The sequence below is a fragment of the Alosa alosa genome, chromosome 2 (genome assembly GCF_017589495.1).
Source record: "Alosa alosa isolate M-15738 ecotype Scorff River chromosome 2, AALO_Geno_1.1, whole genome shotgun sequence".
Classification (NCBI taxonomy): domain Eukaryota; kingdom Metazoa; phylum Chordata; class Actinopteri; order Clupeiformes; family Clupeidae; genus Alosa; species Alosa alosa.
The window spans coordinates 35,262,319-35,282,318 of NC_063190.1; the positions used below are offsets into that span (position 1 = coordinate 35,262,319).

Consider the following 20,000-nt stretch of genomic DNA (forward strand, 5'->3'; position numbering starts at 1 on the left):
TCCGTCTCTGTTTCTATATGTGTGTGTGTGTGTGTGTGTGTGTGTGTGTGTGTGTGTGTGTGTGTGTGTGTGTGTGTGTGTGTGTGTGTGCATCTCTGTTTCTATATGTGTGTGTGTGTGTGTGTGTGTGTGTGTCCTGCTGTGCTGTGGGCCCCGTGTCCTGTGCTGTGTCCACTAGGCCGTGTGGAGAGCCCTTTTCTCTCTCAGCAGTGTTCAGCGAGTGCTTCCCCTGTGCTGCAACAGCCAGGTATACCTGGTAGGTACCGGTTTAGACCCTCTCCCCCCACGCCATGCCCCTCTACCCCCAAACACCGCCCCCACCTCACTCACCCTCTCCCTCCACACACACACACACACATTTTCTGTTTCTTTCTCTCCCTCCTCTTTTCTCTCTCTCTCTCTCTCTCTCTCTCTCTCTCTCACACACACACACACTCATACACACACACACATATGCTCATCCCACATTCCCCCACCAAACCTCATAGTAGAGTAGCCACTGCCCCCACCCCCACCCCCACCACCACCACCAGCACCTCTGCCACTGTCAGCTTGACTCTCTTGCAGAGGGGAAATATGACTCAGCACAAATGTGTAAATGCACCCCTTAGTTACAGTATCCCCTGACCAGTCAGCCCAATGCATTCTGGGTATCCCTGAATCACAGAGGTTGTGTGTATGTGTGTGTGCGTGTGTGTGTGTGTGTGTGTGTGTGTGTGTGTGTGGGAATGTGGTTGGCTTTACATGTCATGTTTAGCAGTGGTTCTAAGGAGAAGATCTGGATCTTCCAGACTAGTTCTATGGACTAGTACTACCCAGAATGCACTGGTGTCTGTGAACATTTGCATTTATAGTGTTTACTCTGACCCATATTTCTATCTCACTGGCAGTGACACAATCACTTCCCAGATGCAGGCTGAATCTGGAGCAGAGCCGTGCTTGGTCTGGCCCTGATGTGGCCCTGATGCGGCCCTGATGTGGCCCTGATGCGGCCCTGATGTGGCCCTGGTCTAATCAGCTCTGGATCTGCTTTGGAGTTAGTTGTCTTCTGGGTTGTGCCATCGCTACAGAATGGCTATGAGAGGAGACTTTTAAGGAAAAGTAAAACAAAATCACAGAAAACATTGGAGTTAGATGTCCTCCTGTAAATGCATAATTGTTCCGTTTCAGCCCGGATCTAAAAATGCAGGCAGTATAGCAAAGTCAATTATTTAAAGTGCCTCATACAGACGGTGTTTGTTTGATTTGCTGTTTTATCTAAGTGGATTCTCTCTCTGCGTCTGACTGACTGTCCAACTGTCTGGCCCCATCAGTAGAGTGGACACGTGAAGTCGCTCTCCCTCCCTCTGATCAGCCATTCTCCTTTCTTCTCCTTTCTTCTCCTCTTCTCCTCTTCTCCTCTTCTCCTCTTTACATCTCTAATGTGCTGCGTCCGCTGCTCACGACAGCTCTTGGTCCCCTATGAACAAGCTGCCATCTCTCTCCATCTTTAATTCATCCACTCAGTCCAGACCAGCCCCATTCTTTCAGGAATAATCTCTTTCCTGTGAAAGTGTTTTCTTTTGTTTTGGAAGTTTCTAGGCCTCTGAGGAGCAAGTGCGAGAGAGAGGGAGAGAGAGAGGGAGAGAGGGCGAGAGAGAGAGAGAGCGTTGTGGTTGAGCTATGCGTGAGAGTTGTGTGTGAGCGCTAGGGCTGAGTTGCGTTGCGGTCGTACTGCTCCGAGTCTTACCCCTGCCCCCTCTACTCCTCTCTTCATGCCTCTTCTGATGGCTGGCGGGGGCCACGGCCGTCCTCTCCCCTGTACTCTCCACCTGTGAGTGTCTGTGCCTGCGTCTTGGCCTCAACGCCTGTGTGTGTGTGTTTTGTATGTGTGTAACACGTCAGTGCTGTTATTCAACTACGTCACATGCATATGACCTGCTAACACGTCAGTGCTGTTATTCAACTACGTCACATGCATATGACCTGCAACATGTCAGTGCTGTTATTGAACTACATCACATGACCTGCAACATGTCAGTGCTGTTATTCAACTACGTCACATGCATATGACCTGCTAACACATCAGTGCTGTTATTCAGCAGGCCAAAAGCCATGTGTGGCTGTTATTTATGTGTACTGAAGTATATACGTATATCCAGCATACACACATCAGTCCTCTCTGGCTGAATATGGTTCTCTGGAATGTGGCCTTAGCATAACAGGGTCAGGCGGGTCCTGTAGTCCACACCGAAAGGTCAACTGACGATTGACCTCTTGACCCCTGAGGCTGATGTCCTGAGTGTGTGTGCTGTACTGTACACATACAGGGTGAGAAGAGACCCACCCGGTGTGGTATGGCTGAGTAAAGTGTGAGGGGTCTGCTGTTGCCCCTGCGCTCAGTTCCATTTTGAACACTCCTACGGTAGATGGGATGCCCCATTGGTCCATTTGAACACTCCTACGGTAGATGGGACACTCCATTGGCCTGCAGGTTGTTGACACTCCTACGGTAGATGGGATGCCCCATTGGTCACTCCTACGGTAGATGGGACGCCCCATTGGTCACTCCTACGGTAGATGGGATGCCCCATTGGTCACTCCTACAGTAGATGGGACGCCCCATTGGCCTGCAGGTTGTTGCTTGTGTTGCCATGTGATGCTGTGCTCCTCTGCTGTTGTGCATTGACATGTGTGTGTTTACAGTGAATATGACTATGTTGGATCGAGTGACTCACTCATTCATAGGTTGAACAAGGCATTTGGGATGGAGCATGTTGGTTTTATCTTCAACCATGACTAACCTTCTCTGGGTTTATGATGTGTGTGTGTGAGAGAGTTAGTGGTGGTGGCATGCACATGGACGCGTTAGTGCCTGTCATGTTTATTGTGTTAAGTGTTAAGTGTTGAGTTGGTGGATTTATTTACTCCATTGTACTGTCAGCCTTGTTGACCAGTCCTACCGATTCACACACTGTCAGTGAGAAAGAAACGCTTGCTAGAACCTGCAAGAATTCTGTCCTTTACTTGTCCTTATAGAACCATTGAAACCTGACAAATGGAACCTGATAATGTTCTAATGTTCTAAGTGGAAGTAATAATGGGTTCCACTGTGAGAACAAGCAAAAAAAGGACCTTAAGGTTCTAGACAGGGCCTGTTGTATAAAATGGGCCATCTCCTGTGTGTGACATGGCGTGTGACGTGCGTGACATGGCGTGTGACGTGCGTGACATGGCTTTAGTGGAGATGTGTGCATGTCAGAAGGTGTCGTTGTTCTTGTGTGCATGAACTCTTTTATGGTATAAACTTAAGATCTATGAATGGAATGGCAGTTTCTCACTTTTAAAGGAGCAATGTGTAGTTTTTGTTATCAGGAAAAAAAAGACTTCCAATAACGTTTAATTCTGACTGAATACTTCCTGTAAGGTAGTGATCCCCAATGTTGCTGTACACTTATCATGTATCAAGCATGTGATCTATGTGTTATAATGGCTAATGTAAAGGAAGTGATGTAAAAGGCCTGATGTATGTATACAATGCACAGGATCATCAGGGTATTGCTATTTTTATATTTTAGAATTAAATCATTGTTGTAAGTCTAGAAGCATTTTTGATTCTTTTTTTCTGGCAACAGAAACTACACATTATACCTTTAAGTGTGAGCTGACTAAAATGATTTGATGACCAGGTAAGGCAAACCATCCTTAGTGTCCAGTCTTTACGTACAGTGAGTAGTCAACATGTGTGTTATTTCATATTTTCTAAGCATATGTACCAACTAATGCTCTCGATGGCTAGAAGCTGCGGGTTTGGCCATGTAACTGACTTTATTTAATGTCCTAAACATGACTCTGATATGATAGCGTTAATACCATAGACGGTATATATAGAACAGTCTATGGTTAATACAGTATGGTGCTCAATATGCCAGCTTTTTCAGACTTACTTCAGACTAAGGTTTGCAAACTTTAGTTTTTGCACTTTGCACCACTATATTTCAGCTGGCATTGCATTGGCATAGTAAATCCCACTACAGGCTGTAGTACCTATTTAAAGCAACACCAAAGAGTTTTTTGTACCTTAAAATAATGTTTCCAAAATCGTTTTAGTGGTTCATCAACTCGCAACAGGGTGAGTTGAACAAGCATGTAGACGTGGGATTGCTGAAGTGACGCACCCACAATGCACCATTCTCACAGCCTTTTCTGTCTGTTTCATTGTTTGTGTTCTGTTGTGTGTTTGAGTTTATCACCCTCTGTGTGTGTTTGTCCTTCTGTAGCATACACAGTGTGTGTGTAGAGTAGTGGTCAGCTGGGACGAGACTAGTGGGCTATTAGGGTCATTACAGGGCCTGAGGATGATCATGCATGCAAGTGGGAGAGATGTTTTGTATGAATTGCTCTCTCTCTGTATGTGAGTGTGTGTGTGTGTGTGTGTGAGAGAGAGAAAGTGCGCGGGTGTAAGTTTGTATATGTTCATGAGTGTATGCACTTGTGTGTGTGTGTGTGTGTGTGTGTGTGTGTGTGTGTGTGTGTGTGTGTGTGTGTGTGCGTGCGTGCATATTGTTCCTGTTGTGAGCCCCTTGTGTCTCTGGTGTGGCAGACGGTCTCTCCGATGGCGTGGCGATGAACGTGGCCCCCACCCCCCCAGATTCCCCTCCAGCAGCGCCCAAGCCCCCCCTCCATCCCCACCTCCATCCCCACCATCATCACCACCTCCACCCAGGACTCCGACCACACCATGGAGTGGGGTGAGTGCTCACTTGAGTGTGTGTGTGTGTGTAGTGTGTGCATGTGTAGTGTGTGTAGTGTGTGTGTGTGTGTGTGTGTGTGTGTGGTGTGTGTATGTGTGTGCGCGCCCATGAAAATAAATCTCTTTGTGATGTGCTGCTATGATATGCTGGCCACTTACAACTGTATGTGCTTGTATGTGTGATGTGTGTGTGTGTGTGTGTGTGTGTGTGTGTTTTTTGTGTGTGCTTGTATGTGTGATGTGTGTGAGCTTCTGCTTGTTATGGCTTCTTACCTCCACTAGGGGGTGCTATGTGCAAAGCTTTAACATTTTGTGAAACCATATATCCAATCCAAATGTGAACCTGTATAAATGTGTGTGTGTGTGTGTGTGTGTGTGTGTGTGTGTGTGTGTGTGTGTGTGTGTGTGTGTGTGTGTGTGTGTGTGTGTGTATGTGAATGTCTGTGTGTATGCAAAAATACGTGTGTGTTCTCGTTAATCCCGGTGCCGTTTCCGTTGTGGTGTGTCCTCTCTCAGGTGAAGCTGACCCATCTGCCCCGTCCTACTCCGACAACCTGATGGACGAGCAGCCCTTCTGCCCCTCCAGCGCCGGCCCCGACCCGTTTGGGGACTCCTTCGGTGAGCCACAGCCCAGCAACACCACCACCAGCAGTCACGGGCCTGCCGCCGCCTCCTCCTCCTCCTCCTCCTCCACCTCCTCCTCCTCCTCCACCTCCTCGGCCGTCGCCGGAGGCCGTCCACAGCCCCTGCTCAGCTTCGACGAGGTGCCGGAGCAGGCCGACTCCAGCTTCGTGGGGGTGGAGGAGGAGCCGTCCAGCCTGGTGAACGTGTCCGGTGCGGAGCAGGACCAGATGACCTCCAGCTACCAGCAGGCCCTGCAGCATGCCTCCCTGGCCTCTCTGGCCTCCCTGGCTGGCCTGCAGGACCTGGACCTGGGCCTGAGCGAGAGGGACAGTCCCCTCCTCATGACCAACGGAGACGCCCAGCAGCAGCAGCAGCAGAAGCAGGTCAGCACACGTGTGTGTGTGTGTGTGTGTGTGTGTGTGTGTCTGTGTGTGTGTGTGTGTGTGTGTGTGTGTGTGTGTGTGTGTGTGTGCACGTGTGCATGTGCGTGTTTGTGCGTGTGTGTGTGTGTTGAAGACTTCTTAAAATATTTTGTATAAAATCCTTGTTGTGAAGATGCTGCAGCCAGATTTCATCTGCTTTAGTTACTGAAAACGCCACTAATGGCTAACAATGGCATCAGTGTCAGCACTTTTCCCAACACCTGGCTATAGTGAATGTAACTAACTAAGCTTTACGGTGTGGCCCTCATTCTTATCAGAGAATAGAGTCAGATCCTAACAGTATGTTTGGTCCATTGGTTGGTACTCAGGAAGAGAACATAACTGTATTGATATATAACTAAATGCGTGACTCTGAACGTGACTCTGTGCGTGTCTCGCTCAGGGCAGTGATGGCTACTTCTCTCATGAGGGCGAGAGTCACGAGGACACCATCCCCAAGATGCCCATGTACTCCACACCCCCTGGTGAGTGACACACACACACACACACACACACACACATGCGCACGCACGCACATACACACGCGTGCACGCTTGTACGTACACACACACACACACACACACACACACACAAGCGCACGCACGCACATACACACGCATGCACGCTTGTACGTCCACACACACAAACACTCACACGCATACACACATATACACACACTCACACACCCCCATACACACATATGGCTCCAAGTTAGGCAGATATAGTGAGCGGACACAAGCCTGGTGAATGTGGAATAAATGAATAATGTACACATATCCGATTCTATAGAGGATCAATAATGTACACATATCCTCCGATTCTATAGAGAATCAATAATGTACACATATCATCATATTCTTTAGAGGATCATTAATGTACACATATCCTCCGATTCTATAGAGGATCAATAATGTACACATATCATCATATTCTTTAGAGGATCATTAATGTACACAAATCATCCGATTCTATAGAGGATCAATAATGTACACATATCATCATATTCTTTAGAGGATTGGGCTGTAAATGTTCCAGAATCTTCTACCAAAATGGCTGCTAACTCTAGGAGAAGTACAAGCCTATGCCATAATGCATTACATAAGCCTTTAGTTTCACACACTTACGTTTGGTATTCACAGACACAGACATCTCAGCTCTGCACACTGCAGTATCACAGCAATATCACAAGCACAAATCTGAATGTTTTTTTTTAATAACGTGTGTCTGTGTGTGTGTGTGTGTGTGTGTAAACCACGCCTTGTCTTTGCTCTGCAGCGATTGATGTGACGTGCTGGGATGCTGATGGGGATGATTAAAGATAGAGGACCAGCGGCGTCTCCCTGGCGCCGTCTCCACGGTGACGTCTCCACGACGACGTCTCCGCGGCAGTTTAAATACAAGCATCTTGCATCAAACAATAAAAGTAACATTAAAAAACGGAATTATTATTTCAGAGGGAAAAAAATATCCACCAACGAATGATTTAGGGTATTGTTAAAGATGCCAGTGGGTTGAGGAGCTCTTGGGGTGTGTGTGTGTGTGTGTGTTTGTGTGTGGCCGCAAGTGTTTCTGTGTGTGAGTGAGTGTGTATGCGTGTGTGTGAGTCCGAGAGGGAGTTTGTGCGTGTGTGTTGTAACTTATTTATTTCTCTCTTTTGCTATGCAGAGTAGCGCTCAGTGCTGGTGTACGGTAGCACTAGTGTGTGTGTGGTGTGGAAATGGTAGACCCCGTGTTACAATCAGGAGTGCAGCATAGTAGCAAACCCATAATCTCACTCTCCTAGTACCTGTGTTAGACACGCAAACCCTCTTCTGCCCAGCCACGGCCTCGTGGAATGGTCTTCTCTGTGCAAAATGACCGTCTGCCAGTCCTGTGACCACACGTCTGGACTGGCCTACCTTAGATTATGAAGTGTTATGAAGGAGAAGACATCCAAGCTTTTAGTGTTGGACGAGGCAGCCAGCCTCTGTTTTGATTTTATTTTTGTTTTTAAGATGGTTATTTTTTTTATTTTTTTTATGGTGAGGACGGACAGTGCATTATCAGATGGACAGTGCATTATCAGACAGCGCTGTCCAGCTGTAACGCTCTGAGTAGTCATCTCGTTAGTTTTGACAAACGAAATTAAATAAAATATTTTGTATTTGTGTTTGTGCCAACTTTGCAATATCGTGTGATGTGATTCCACTCGGCCGAGTGCAGTGTTCCCTCTAGACCGCGCGGAGAGGACCTGAGTGGAGCCTATAAACTACCTAGCAAGCGTGCTAACCAAGCCCTGACGACAGCTGAGTCTGGTCCGCATGTGGCCCACATCCGGGACCTGGGCCGGGTTTGTCTGGTTGTTGAAGAACCAGTGGCGTTGTGCGCTTGCATATTTTTGAGGCAACTCAGTGTAAACAACAGCTGTCAAAGCCTGTGTTTGTTTGATATTTTGATATTATAGCAGTAGTTATCGCTAAATAACTGACAATGCTAAAATGTTGTTGTGATTGGTTGCTGGGTCATTCCACGTCAATTGAACCAGGGCCCACGCACTTAGGTCTCAAAAAATTACCAGGTGTACCTATGTTATCCAGGAGACACACTGTAAAATTACTCTTACGTAAGATCAATACTTTCCAAGATACAGCCTATTTTACAGGGGGAGGGGGGTGTCGATTTTGGTCGGCCTCTTTTTTTTTGTCAAAGTAACCTGCTACCACAGGTTACTCTATACAACCACCGGTGGCAGTGTGGTGACTCTACACAAAACATATTGATGTCAATGGGGCATTTTGCCCATGTTCAGGGTGGAAAATAAAAAAGAAAGATTTTCATAAGACAAGTCAAATTGGTGTTTTTAAAAAGAAGGGATCATGGAGAATAAAGAAAAACATTAAAAAAATATTTGTATATTCCCACAAGGTGTTTGGGTGCTCTGAAAATGATAACCAAAATGATTTTTCAGACTTGTGAGGTCTGCTGTTCAGACCCTGAAGGGATTTATTTTCTGTTTATTGCTTTTTGTGAGAGTGTTTCTACTTATCTCAGTAAGGAAAATAAATCAAGAGCCTATGTTGAGTACAAATATGTCTTCTGAAGGCCTAAACAGAGCCCAGCCAAAAACTCCAATAAATTTTTTATCAACTTTGAGGGACAACTATGACCATGCAGGATCATCCAGACCAAGCGTGACGATTTTGCTACATACTATTCTTATTTATGTACCAGCAAGCAAAATTTGAGCCTCCTACATGGTTTAGTTATTGCGCTGTGGACTTGTGAACTTTGACAAAAAAAAGAGGCCGGCCAAAATCGACACCCCCCTCCCCCTGTAAAATAGGCTGTATCTTAGAAAGTATAGATTTTACATAAGAGTAATTTTAGTGTGTCTCCAGGATAGTGTCTCCTGGATAACATAGGTACACCTGGTAATTTTTTCAGAATTTTTTGAGACCTAAGTGCGTGGGCCCTGGTTCAATTGACGTGGAATGACCCTGCTGGGTTTTGACAAGCTGTTTTGTTTCCGCTAAGTTGCCATGCAGTGCAATCCAGCAACGTCATCTATGAGTATTCACCAGATCGCAACACATCTGGTTCTGGCCAGGTTAAGATCCATTCAACATCCACATTGGGCTTGTTCAACATTCGCATTGGGCTTGTTCAACATCCACATTGGGCTTGTTCAACATCCACATTGGGCTTGTTCGGCCATGTCTGGTCCAGAGCCAGCTGTCTGTCTGGGGAGCCATTTATTAGAGAGTGTGGTGTGGATATGTAAACTAATTTAGGCAATAACTGATGTTTCTATAGCACTCGTTTGGAATGGTTGCTTACGTCTGAAATTAAAATTTGTTCTTGTGTGTCTCTTTGTGCGTATGAGTGTGAGTGTGTGGATGTGTGTGTGTGTGTTGCTGGTAGGGCTTGTGTGTTTGTGACATACCTGTACAAACTACATTGGAAACCTCCTGTAAGGGATTAGGCCATTGTCTTGTTTGGTTTCCTCTTCCCTCATTCGATCTCCTCCAATCCTCCCACTACGGAATAGCGTTCAGCCATAACACATTTAATCAGCAGGTAGAACAAGGCAGCAGGTGCTTTACAATGAAACTCGATGAAACAGACAGGACCCGTGCTTGAGAGAGAAGCATAAATAGCGTCCGTAAAAGCAGCGTTTCGCACCCTGTAGCCACATGCTGTGGTGGCCCTCACGCTAATGACAACAGCAACAGCATCAGAGTCTCCACATGAGTCCTTGCAGTAGCCCAGTCCTCACGAGTCCATTCGCCATCAAGTCCAGTGGCAACAGGAAGTAGTTGTCAGGGAAACCCCACAAGTGTTGGCGTGTAGAGAGGCCTCCGCCATGCGTACCACCGTATAGTGGAGTTGACCAGACTAGGGATTTGAAAGGGTCTGAGTGACGCACACCATCCATACTGTCTATCACTGTCACTGCGTAAGCTTCACGCTTACAGTAGCTCTCGCTGTGGAAAACGGGACCCAGCCATATTGAAACTGTAGGCTGAGAGATTGGTGCGGTGGTTAAAAAAAACATCTCCTAACCGCTGCAAGTGAAAGGCAATTTTTCATCATAGCGTGAAGAACTAGCGTAGCTAGCGTAACCGCTAGCGTAGGAGGAGCCATTCAGAGATGCCCATTTGTGCCCGAGTCTGCTATTAAAGATGGAGGCAGTAGTAGTCCTAGAGGCCTCGTCACTCCAGCAAGTCAGTCCAGCCCTTACTCACAGGTCCGCAGCCGAGTGAGAGTTTGGGGATACACACTGGGAACGTTTTTTTGTTGTTTATTTTTCTCTGAATCCATCTCAAAGTTCTGGCAAGTCCTGAACTGAAATGAGCAGTAATTGTACCCCTCATGGCTGGAGGGAGGACACAGAGTGTGTGTGTGTGTGTGTGTGTGTGTGTGTGTGTGTGTGTGTGGAGATCTAGAGAAGAGTGGCCCATCTCTTAATTAGCGTCACACTAAAAGTCTGGTCTATTCCTAGCCAGTTGATTTTTTCAGTTTATTCATTTCCAAATCACTGCCAATCACAACCCTCTGTACTCAAATATAGTTCCGATACATTTGAGTCCCATATACCTAAATATCTAGAATGGCATAACGTCTACATATATTATCGCATTTGTGTTAAAGTCTTACCATACGTACTGCAGGAAGTAGCCCACCCATCCTTAGCTTCAAAGCTTCATGAATACTATCTGCCCTTAATCCTTAGACCAAATTGCAGTACACTTCTGACATGTACTCTCTTGCACATGTGCACTATATGTTTTCATTATTACGATGGTGTGTTTTGAGTTTTATAAATTCTCAAGCAAATACTCTATTAAGGCTTAGACTGTCTTCTGTCTTCCTAGCTTGCTTTGATTGATTTGTTTTTGTCTCTTTGTTTTGTGTACTATACGCTTCAAGTGATTCAGTATACCCTGTTAAACATCACTGCATTTTAACCACATGGATGGGAAAAGACATGAGAGCAATAAAACCCTGAGCTAAGTAGTGTTGTCCCTGTACATAGAGCTGGGATTGAACTAATGCCGATACTACACGGAACTACTCTGCTAAACTTGACTGAGTTCTGGCCTTTCCAGAAGTTTCTGTACCAAGAGACAGTTTCCCCTTTGGGCTCTGGGGAAGGAATAGGGTCCCTCGCATCTTTAACAATAACCAACACCGACCGACACCCTCCCAACTTCCAGTGTGCCCCCCCCCCCCCCCCAGGCTACCCGGTAGTGATTATTAGGCCCTCCCCCCCCCCCCCCCACTACCCGGTGGTGATTATTATGCCCCCCACCCCAGGCTACCCGGTGGTGATTATTATGCCCCCCCTCCACCCTTGCTCCACACTACTACTAGGAGACTATTATCACCTCCACTCCTACGACTAGTGTTCCTGCTATACTGTATTATACGAACACAACAAATACTACAACTCCCCTACTCTCTCTCTCTCCCAGATGCAAGGCTAGGCAATTTTTTTTTCTTTTGGGAAAATATATATATATAAATATATAATTTTCTAAATTATCTCTTTTCCCTGTTTTCGGTCTGCTTCTCACACACTGTTTTTTGAAACAAGCACAAGATTTTTGTGACATGCTATGTGCTTATGTATGTTAATAAAAGACTTTGAAAAATTCAAAATGTATTTGTTGTTCTGTCCAGAAGCATGACACAAACCAGCTTCACACAGGCCTTCCAAAAGTCCTTCAGGGAACTCAGGAAAGTATCGGTCTGTCTCACAGCCCCCCACCGTCCATAAGAGAGACCGAGAGGGAAAGAAAAGTGCAGCCATTCTCGTTGAGCTCCTGAATTTATTTCAAAAGATTTATTTTGGAGAAAAATGGAAACTTCCTGTGGGTATTGTACAGATTATGGTTATCTCTAAATGACAAACAGCGTAGACAACTAAAGAACTGACACATGTAGCAGCAGTGAAGGAGAATGCACCAGGAATCATAATTACTTCCCTTACACACACACACACATAAACAGATGCACCCGCACACCCATAAACACACGCACACACACACACCCATAAACACACACGCCCATAAACACACGCACCCCACACACATAAACACGCGCACCCACACACGTAAACACACATACCCACACACTCACTTACAGTACGTGCTGATGGCATGCTACATGGAAGTCCACAATCAACAAACATTCAAGTGAACAGTATTGATGAGTGACTAACAAACATTAACCTAGTGACCATGTCAAATAACCCAGGTCAACGCAGTCATCTAAACGCACACACACACATATAAACACAGGTTTGAGTGTGAAAGAGATGTCTCTGATTGAGCGCCAAATCCAGTGTGGCTCTGGTTAGGATTCGAGTCAGAACTGGTTTCAGTCCGGATTCTGATGTTCCCTCTGTGCTGATAAACCAGTGTGTGTGTGTGTGTGTGTGTGTGTGTTCCCTGCTCTGCCACTTGCCTTGGAGGAGGGTGTGTGAGTAATGGTAGATGATGTCTGGTCTTCTTGTGAAAAAGAGAAATAGTCCAAGCTAGCCCCTGCGTCAAATAGTCATTAATTATTTAACCCAAATGTAGAAATCTATTTGGTGAAAACTTAAGTAGCACCTATCATCTGTTCCGTGGGCTGAATGCACACTGCGATGGAGATGTCCAAACGGGATGATCTAAATCTTATTCACTTAAACTTCAGACACGTCAGCCATCTTGTTCCTCGTGCTTCTTTAATCGTGATGTCTGAATGAACGTGTCAAGTAACGTGTCAAGTAAAACCCTGTGGAATAATAACTAACGCGTCAAAACCCCAACACGGCTTTCTGTCTGTCATAACAAACTAAGAGATATTTCTCGTCAGTGTTGTTCATCGTCATTCATAAACACCAGATGGCCAATTTGCAGCCTGTGATTCTCTTTGCTTTCCTACAACGCCATCAGCACGGCATTATAACACGCTGCCCATATCAGCAACACACGCCAGCGCAAAGGAAGAAGGCCCATGTGGGGTGGTAGAGCACGGGTAAGACACCTGTGCCCATGTGGGGTGGTAGAGCACGGGTAAGACACCTGTGCCCATGTGGGGTGGTAGAGCACGGGTAAGACACCTGTGCCCATGTGGAGTGGTAGAGGGCCTATGTGGGGTGGTAGAGCATGGGTAAGACACCTGCGCCCATGTGGGGTGGTAGAGGGCCTGTGTAGGGTGGTAGGGCAGGGGTAAGACACCCGTGGGTGTTAGTGAGAGCAGTGAGTGTGCTGCTATGGCAGAAGAGACGTGGGATGGGTGGATACCCTGCACTCCTTTCTCTCTCACTCACTCTCTCTTTTTCACTCTCTTTTTCTCTCTCATTAACTCTTTATCTCTCTCACTCTCTCACACACTCACTCTTTCTCTCTCTCTCACTCACTTTCTCTCTCTTTCTCACTTTCTCTCTCACTCACTTTCTCTCTTTTTCACTCTTTTTCTCTCTCATTAACTCTTTATCTCTCTCACTCTCTCACACACTCACTCTTTCTCTCTCTCTTACTCTGTCACTCTCTTTCTCTCTCTCTTTCTCATTTTATGTAAACAGACACAGAGGTCTCCTCCTGGTCTGTCTCCTAGCAACACATGTACTGGCACAGCAAGGCAAAGAAAGAGACCGAGATATGGAGAGAGGGAAGTGTGTGTGTGTGTGTGTGTGTGTGTGTGTGTGTGTGAGAGAGAGGAGGCTGTTTGCACCTCGGTCTCTCATCTCTCGTGTGATGGAAAAAACGCAAAAATGGATATTGAGTCGGAGAAGCAGGCAAAGACTAAGAAGATTGAGCTTAGCACAGAGTTTCACATCTCACACACTCACACAGACACTCAAATGGTGCTTTGAATTCAAAGAGGTATACAGATATAATAAATGTTCAATAATAAAAACTGTAGTGATGGGAGGTGGCAAAGCATGGACTCTGATTGGCCACAGACCACATACTGTGTTGAGGGTTTTTAATTCTGTTTTTCATCAACAACACCCCTCGCATATTAAACAGACATTCATCTGCGGCTAAAACAATTCTGAAGATACCTCTCATCCTCTTAAACTGACTTCAAATTTGATGAACCACACAATAAGTGACAGCCTTTGACTGATTGTCTCGATTCAACTGTTTCCGTTATAAAAAATATCATCTTGTTGGGTTAGCATTAAGGTGCTTACGATTACTCTATACTGTAAGTTGCCACCTACAAAGTCTGAAAAAATAGGTCTCATTTTAGTTGAACACACTGGCAGCTAACCTAGCTTAATTCACAAAACCATACACAAGCTGTGTACAATTGTCCTCACCTCAAAAAGGGTCTGGCTTGTTTATTGACAATAAAATTTGTCTAATGAAGTAGAAGTCAGACCTATGTTCCAGAAGGGTGTGAATGCTAGCATAAAAAAAGAGACATTCAGTTAACACCACGTTCTTTGCCTCGTCATACGCTGAAATGGAAAGGGACGTGCTTAAAGGCCTTCTATAACTCTAAGACACGTAGTAGTGAGTTCGTAGTGGAGTTTGTAGATTTTTTTCCACCATTGTCATCATTTCTACCAGTTTTAGTGAAGTAAACAGAACTGAAAACAGGCTTTCAATGGGACAAGGCTCAAGCCTGAAATAGCTTGATAGCTTTTCACAACATTTTTTGTTGTAGGGGAACATTAAATAAGAGAACTTATTTTCTCTCATTTCGTTGACCATTCTGTTGACCTCAGATCTAAAAACCATCCTAATAAATCAGCCATGTTTGCAGTAAGAGTGCACTAACACTGTTCTGCATGTGGAATTCAATGGTTAATTCACGGTAAGTCGTTAGTCATAGTAAGTTGTACTGTAGGCTATCTATCACAAAATAACACCGTTCATCTTAAAACGATCTGATGGCTCATGTTTATGCATTTCTAGTGTTGTTTTTCTCTCCAGCTGCTAAATAGGCAGAGTTAATTGGTCTGAGAGACTATAAGCGTTTGGCTAGGCGGTATGAACTGGTGGTTTTATGCTAATGCCGCGCTCGCTAATTGCTTTTCCTGGTGTATGGTGTGGCCGTCCTATTCACAAGTGGAGATCATCCAGTCTGAAAGCCACAGAAAAAGCAGGAAGCAGAGCGCAGCGTTACGCATGTCAAGATGTTTTGAGATGACGACAGCCTGTGGGTGCGGGGAAGTGGCAGGGGTTACCTCGGTTCCTCCGAACAACGTGGGTCAAAAACAAAAAACCCAGCGACATAAGAAGGCAACACAGAAGCGAATGGAGTCCTTTGATAGAAATCACTCTATTTCAAGGCCATGAGCCGCTCCAGGCAAACACAACCAGCTGCTGTGATGTGACGTGACATGGCTACGTTACGCACGACGACTAGCAACGAGGAGCGTCACGGAAGACTCCTGTATCGGTCCTTGCGCTTTCAAACGATGAGGAATAAAAAAAAAAAAGGATAAACATGACTCCAGAGTAGAGTTCCACAAAGCCCAACAATCATTTGCTTCTGTAAACAAGCAGTTTAAAACTCAAAGTCTACCAACTGTGGCACTATCAGGAGACAGACAAGTGGGTAACTTTCACTTAGCTACAGCTACAGCAACCCACATTACACAGGAAATTAAATCATCAAAACAAGCAATAAGACCAAGGGATTCTTCTCAACTATGCACCACAGTTCAAAATTTCTCATTTCTCAAGTAGGTGTCCAGTCTTGTTTCAATTAGGGATTGCTAATTGTCAAAAATAAATGTTGTTCAGTGAAAATAGGTTTGCGGAAGAATACAAAAAGTTGTTGCTATGGTCTTCGGCTCATTCTTTATTCCAAAGCCCATCTAAAGTCATCTGCTCTCCTGTTGTTGACCAAGATCGATTAAAATACAAATACAACAGAAACGGACGTCATGGCAACAGCGATTCACATTATAGTTCCAGATCCGCAGCTCTCCAATTCCAGTGGATGGGCTACAGAGACAGAATAAGAGAGAGAGAGAGAGAGAGAGAGAGAGAGAGGGAGGGAGGGAGACGTGCTGCACAAATGTTCTCCCCCTGTCAGCATTATCCACTGCAGCCCTCCTTAATCATTTGAGCCGTGAGCAACACAAACAAAAATAATCTCTTAATTTTCCAAAAAAGCCGAACCTGAAACACAGAAGAGCACCAGCTTCTCTGCAGAAGCAGGAGATGAGGTGAGATGACCACACGTCACTGACCAACCCATTCACCCCTCCTCACACACACACACACACACACACACACACACACACACACACGCTCCCGGGCGGGCGGGGGGTCCTCAGACCGCCGTGCTGCGTCCCAGCAGGGGGTGGGCGGTGGGCAGGCCGCAGTCCTCCTCTAGCTCCCTGAGCAGCTGCAGGCCGAGCCCCGGGCCCCCGCCCCCGCTGCCGTGTCCGAGGCCGAGCGTCCGGCCGTCGCGCGGCATGGTGGCGATGAAGGACACCCGGGGCTCCAGGGGGAAGCTGCGGCGCTCCAGACCCAGCCCAGCGGGCAGACGGCCCAGCGAGTCCCATCGGCGCGGCGCGGCGGGCAGCCTGATGAGCGTGGAGCAGCCGTGCTGACCGCGGAGCGACAGCGGCAGCACCAGGCCCACGGACTCGGGGTTGGCCTTGCTGATGTCCGGCTCCTGGGGGACTCTGGGGGCGTGTGGCGGGGCTTTCAGTGTCCCGCCGACCATGCTGCCGCCACTGCTGCTGCTGCTGTCTCGGGGGGCGCGCAGGATCGGGGGAGGCTCACGCGGAGGTTCGGCCAGGACTTCGTTGTAAGGAGGCGGAGGGTCTTCCATCAGAACGGCCTCCTCGTAACACGGCGGCTGTCCACAGGGGTCACTGTCCACTGGAACTGAACCACAAGAATAAATATTACCCATAATGCATCACATAAATCACATAAACTGCATTTTATTTATTTATTTCTATATTTGTATTTGTTTTTCCATGTTTGCATGTGCTCCTGAAGCTCAGCAAGAAAGGTGCAATGCATTCAATATCTGTGGAATGACATTTGTGTATGAAAATGTACACACTGAACTGTACTCTACTTTAGATAAAAAGTGTTTGCTTGCCAAATTACTTTGTAAATGTATTTATTTTAACAAGAGTATGCACATATTAGAGTACTGTCAAATATTGATTTGATTATTGTCAGGGCTGTAGTGGAGGCTAAATGCAATTTCGGAAATAGCGTTTACGCACCTCTAAATTGCACTTATCCACCTCTAAACAGCCTACCATTCTTAAGCCAGTTCAAATGAAGCTAATGCAGTGGTCCCCAAACGTTTTCTTCAGAGGACCAGAGACTCGGAATATGTCAGTAACCGTAAATAGCTTAGTGATGTGAACAACAGCAGTCTACCTTAGTTGAATATTAATCCATTACAGTACGGTACATTTAATCATAGGTTATCATAATCTAATAGCATTGTAAGCTGTGTTTATTTTATATTGCCATCATGCCACATCAATATGCTGCTCTGCCGCTCTTGCACATTCCACGGCCGAAATCCAACCATGTTCAACTCTGACAGCGGCCCGGTGAAAATCATAGCTATTTTGCGATGAGTCAAAAAGCCAGACAAACACCCAACAAGGAGGACACTCTACCTAGGCCACAAATACCCAACAATCAAGTTAGCCTCCCCCACTCAACCAATGCTAACATTATTTTCCTGTTGGACATAACGCTAAGCTGGAAAGACAATACTGGACATTTACAGTAGATGAAGGATCACTATTTGGCCGTCCTTTACTTAATTTACGAATAATTATTGGCCATTTTTAACGCTGATACCGATAAATTGACAAATAGCTAATATTGCCCATAATATTGGCACACCCATTCATTCGGGCTGTAGTCGCATATTGTAAATACATAAACAGTGCTTTGATGTGCCCTACACTAAAATGAAGTCTTTTCACACGAGTCTTGTTCTATCGTTACGGGGCCCTAGCTGTGAGAGACGGCAGTTGCATTGCAGGTATGTGATACGGTCACTAACAGACAGGATGCACATGAGGCTGCAAAGGAGGCGGCTAACGACCTCTGGCTTCTGCATAAAGGTCACGGCACTCTGCCAGGACAACACAGTTAAGAGTGACAAGGTGTGTGTGTGTGTGTGTGTGTGTGTGTGTGTGTGCGTGTGCGTGTGTCAAAACTAGTACCTACCGGTACTCAAACGCTGATAAATCAAATGACTAAGGGGACGATGTGGTACAGCAAGCAGTGTTATCTCACTGTACCACTAATGGACTTTTTGAGAATACCCTAATATTTTTTTTTTTATTAAAGCATTAAGATCAATTTCCAAAAGATGTTTTTTTAATTCCTCTTTGTAGTAAACTTTAGCATGTGTATGTACAGGTTATGTAAAACCTATGAGCACAACTGTATATACTGCATAAAGCTTCATGGTTATGTTCTCCTCTTCTCTAATGAAATGGAAGAAAAACAAGCAGGTCATTTTTCTTAATCATTCTCCCTCGCTGATCGCCTGCTTCCTAATCACATTAGCGTCTGTTTATCAGAGCTGACTGCGTGGAGCTCGCAGCCTCATTTACACACGAGCAGATCCAGCGAGTGCTGGCACACATGAGAGGGCGCTCTGGGTACGGTGGCCTGCAGGGGACATACTTCACCCCTGAGGAGAGGATTACCCTTCAGTATCCACTACAGCAAGCATGAGCCAAGGACAGGACCAGAGAGTGTGTGTGTGTGTGTGTGTTGGGGGGGTATTTCCAGGGGATGACACTACTGCTGTTGGAAACATAGAACTGGAACTGAGACACTGTTGGAACTGCTCATGAAGGAGACAAAAACATTACAAATTGAATGCAAATGAACCTCGTAGTGCCACAGAACCTGCACATTGATTTGGGTCTGGTACTGTAACCCACAGAACCTGCAGTGGGGCCTTAACTGATTTGGGTCTGTAACCCACAGAACCTGCAGTGGGGCCAACTGATTTGGGTCTGTAACCCACAGAACCTGCACATTGATTTGGGTCTGGGACCGTCTGGCACTGTAACACTTGGAACAAAACGCTAATGTAGTGGGAGACTCCTGGGAACATCCCAGTCACCAACCACAGTTGAGCTGCTGGACATAGTGGACATACTGGACATTTATCCCATGCAGTTTGTCACTCGCACTGCAAGCTCCACTCCTCAAGCAGTAAGAGTGATTAGCCTCCTGTCTGCCTGTTCCTCCAGCTGCCTGTCTGTCTGTCTGTCTGTCTGTCTGCCTGTCTGTCTGTCTGTCTGTCTGTCTGTCTGCCTGTCTGCCTGTCTGTCTGTCTGTCTGTCTGCCTGTCTGTCTGTCTGTCTGTTTTGTAGTCTACTGGTTTACATATCTGTACGCCTGCCTGATTTCTAGCCTGTCTACTTGCCTGTCTTTCTGTTCGTGTGAGCTTGTCACCAGCCTGCATTTCACTCCTTCATTGCTGTTGTCTTCTGTTACAGTACATCTTCACAGTTCATTAGGAAACAAACGTCCGTTTTAAAAGACCTTTGAGCAAAAACCAGACAGACAGACAGACAGACAGACAGACAGGCAGGCAGGCAGACAGACTGACAGACAAAGCCAGTGGTCAGAGAAGAGGACCGGACACCCCGCAGGATCAAAGGACTTCCTCCACACACACACACACACACACACACACACACACACACACACACACACACACACACACACATCAAAGCAGTCGTGATCACTTCATGATGACATTCATTGTTGCCC

The 20,000-nt window shown here is 46.1% G+C and overlaps 2 protein-coding genes and 1 long non-coding RNA gene across 3 annotated transcripts in view; 1 reads left to right on the top strand and 2 right to left on the bottom strand.

The window, feature by feature from the left end:
• dbn1 (drebrin 1) overlaps nt 1-8,317 on the top strand; it is a 95,327-nt gene extending 87,010 nt beyond the window's left edge. The window contains exons 10-15 of the mRNA XM_048229923.1: nt 179-256; nt 4,583-4,730; nt 5,015-5,031; nt 5,249-5,739; nt 6,182-6,263; nt 7,054-8,317. Of these exons, the coding sequence (XP_048085880.1) occupies nt 179-256; nt 4,583-4,730; nt 5,015-5,031; nt 5,249-5,739; nt 6,182-6,263; nt 7,054-7,094 (857 nt within the window). The 3' untranslated portion in view covers nt 7,095-8,317. The remainder of the gene's footprint in view (nt 1-178; nt 257-4,582; nt 4,731-5,014; nt 5,032-5,248; nt 5,740-6,181; nt 6,264-7,053) is intronic.
• A 3,752-nt stretch (nt 8,318-12,069) lies between these two features.
• Nucleotides 12,070-13,678, bottom strand: LOC125287363. The gene is made up of 2 exons (XR_007192351.1): nt 13,367-13,678; nt 12,070-13,328 (listed from the first exon to the last, which is right to left on the bottom strand). It is a non-coding gene; the product is annotated as an uncharacterized LOC125287363 (long non-coding RNA).
• Nucleotides 13,679-14,221: 543 nt separating this feature from the next.
• The window catches only part of LOC125285474, a gene marked incomplete at its 5' end in the record, with an annotated part of 11,453 nt that continues 5,674 nt past the window's right edge, over nt 14,222-20,000 (bottom strand). The window contains one exon of the mRNA XM_048229933.1: nt 14,222-17,108. Within this exon, the coding sequence (XP_048085890.1) occupies nt 16,546-17,108 (563 nt within the window). The remainder of the gene's footprint in view (nt 17,109-20,000) is intronic.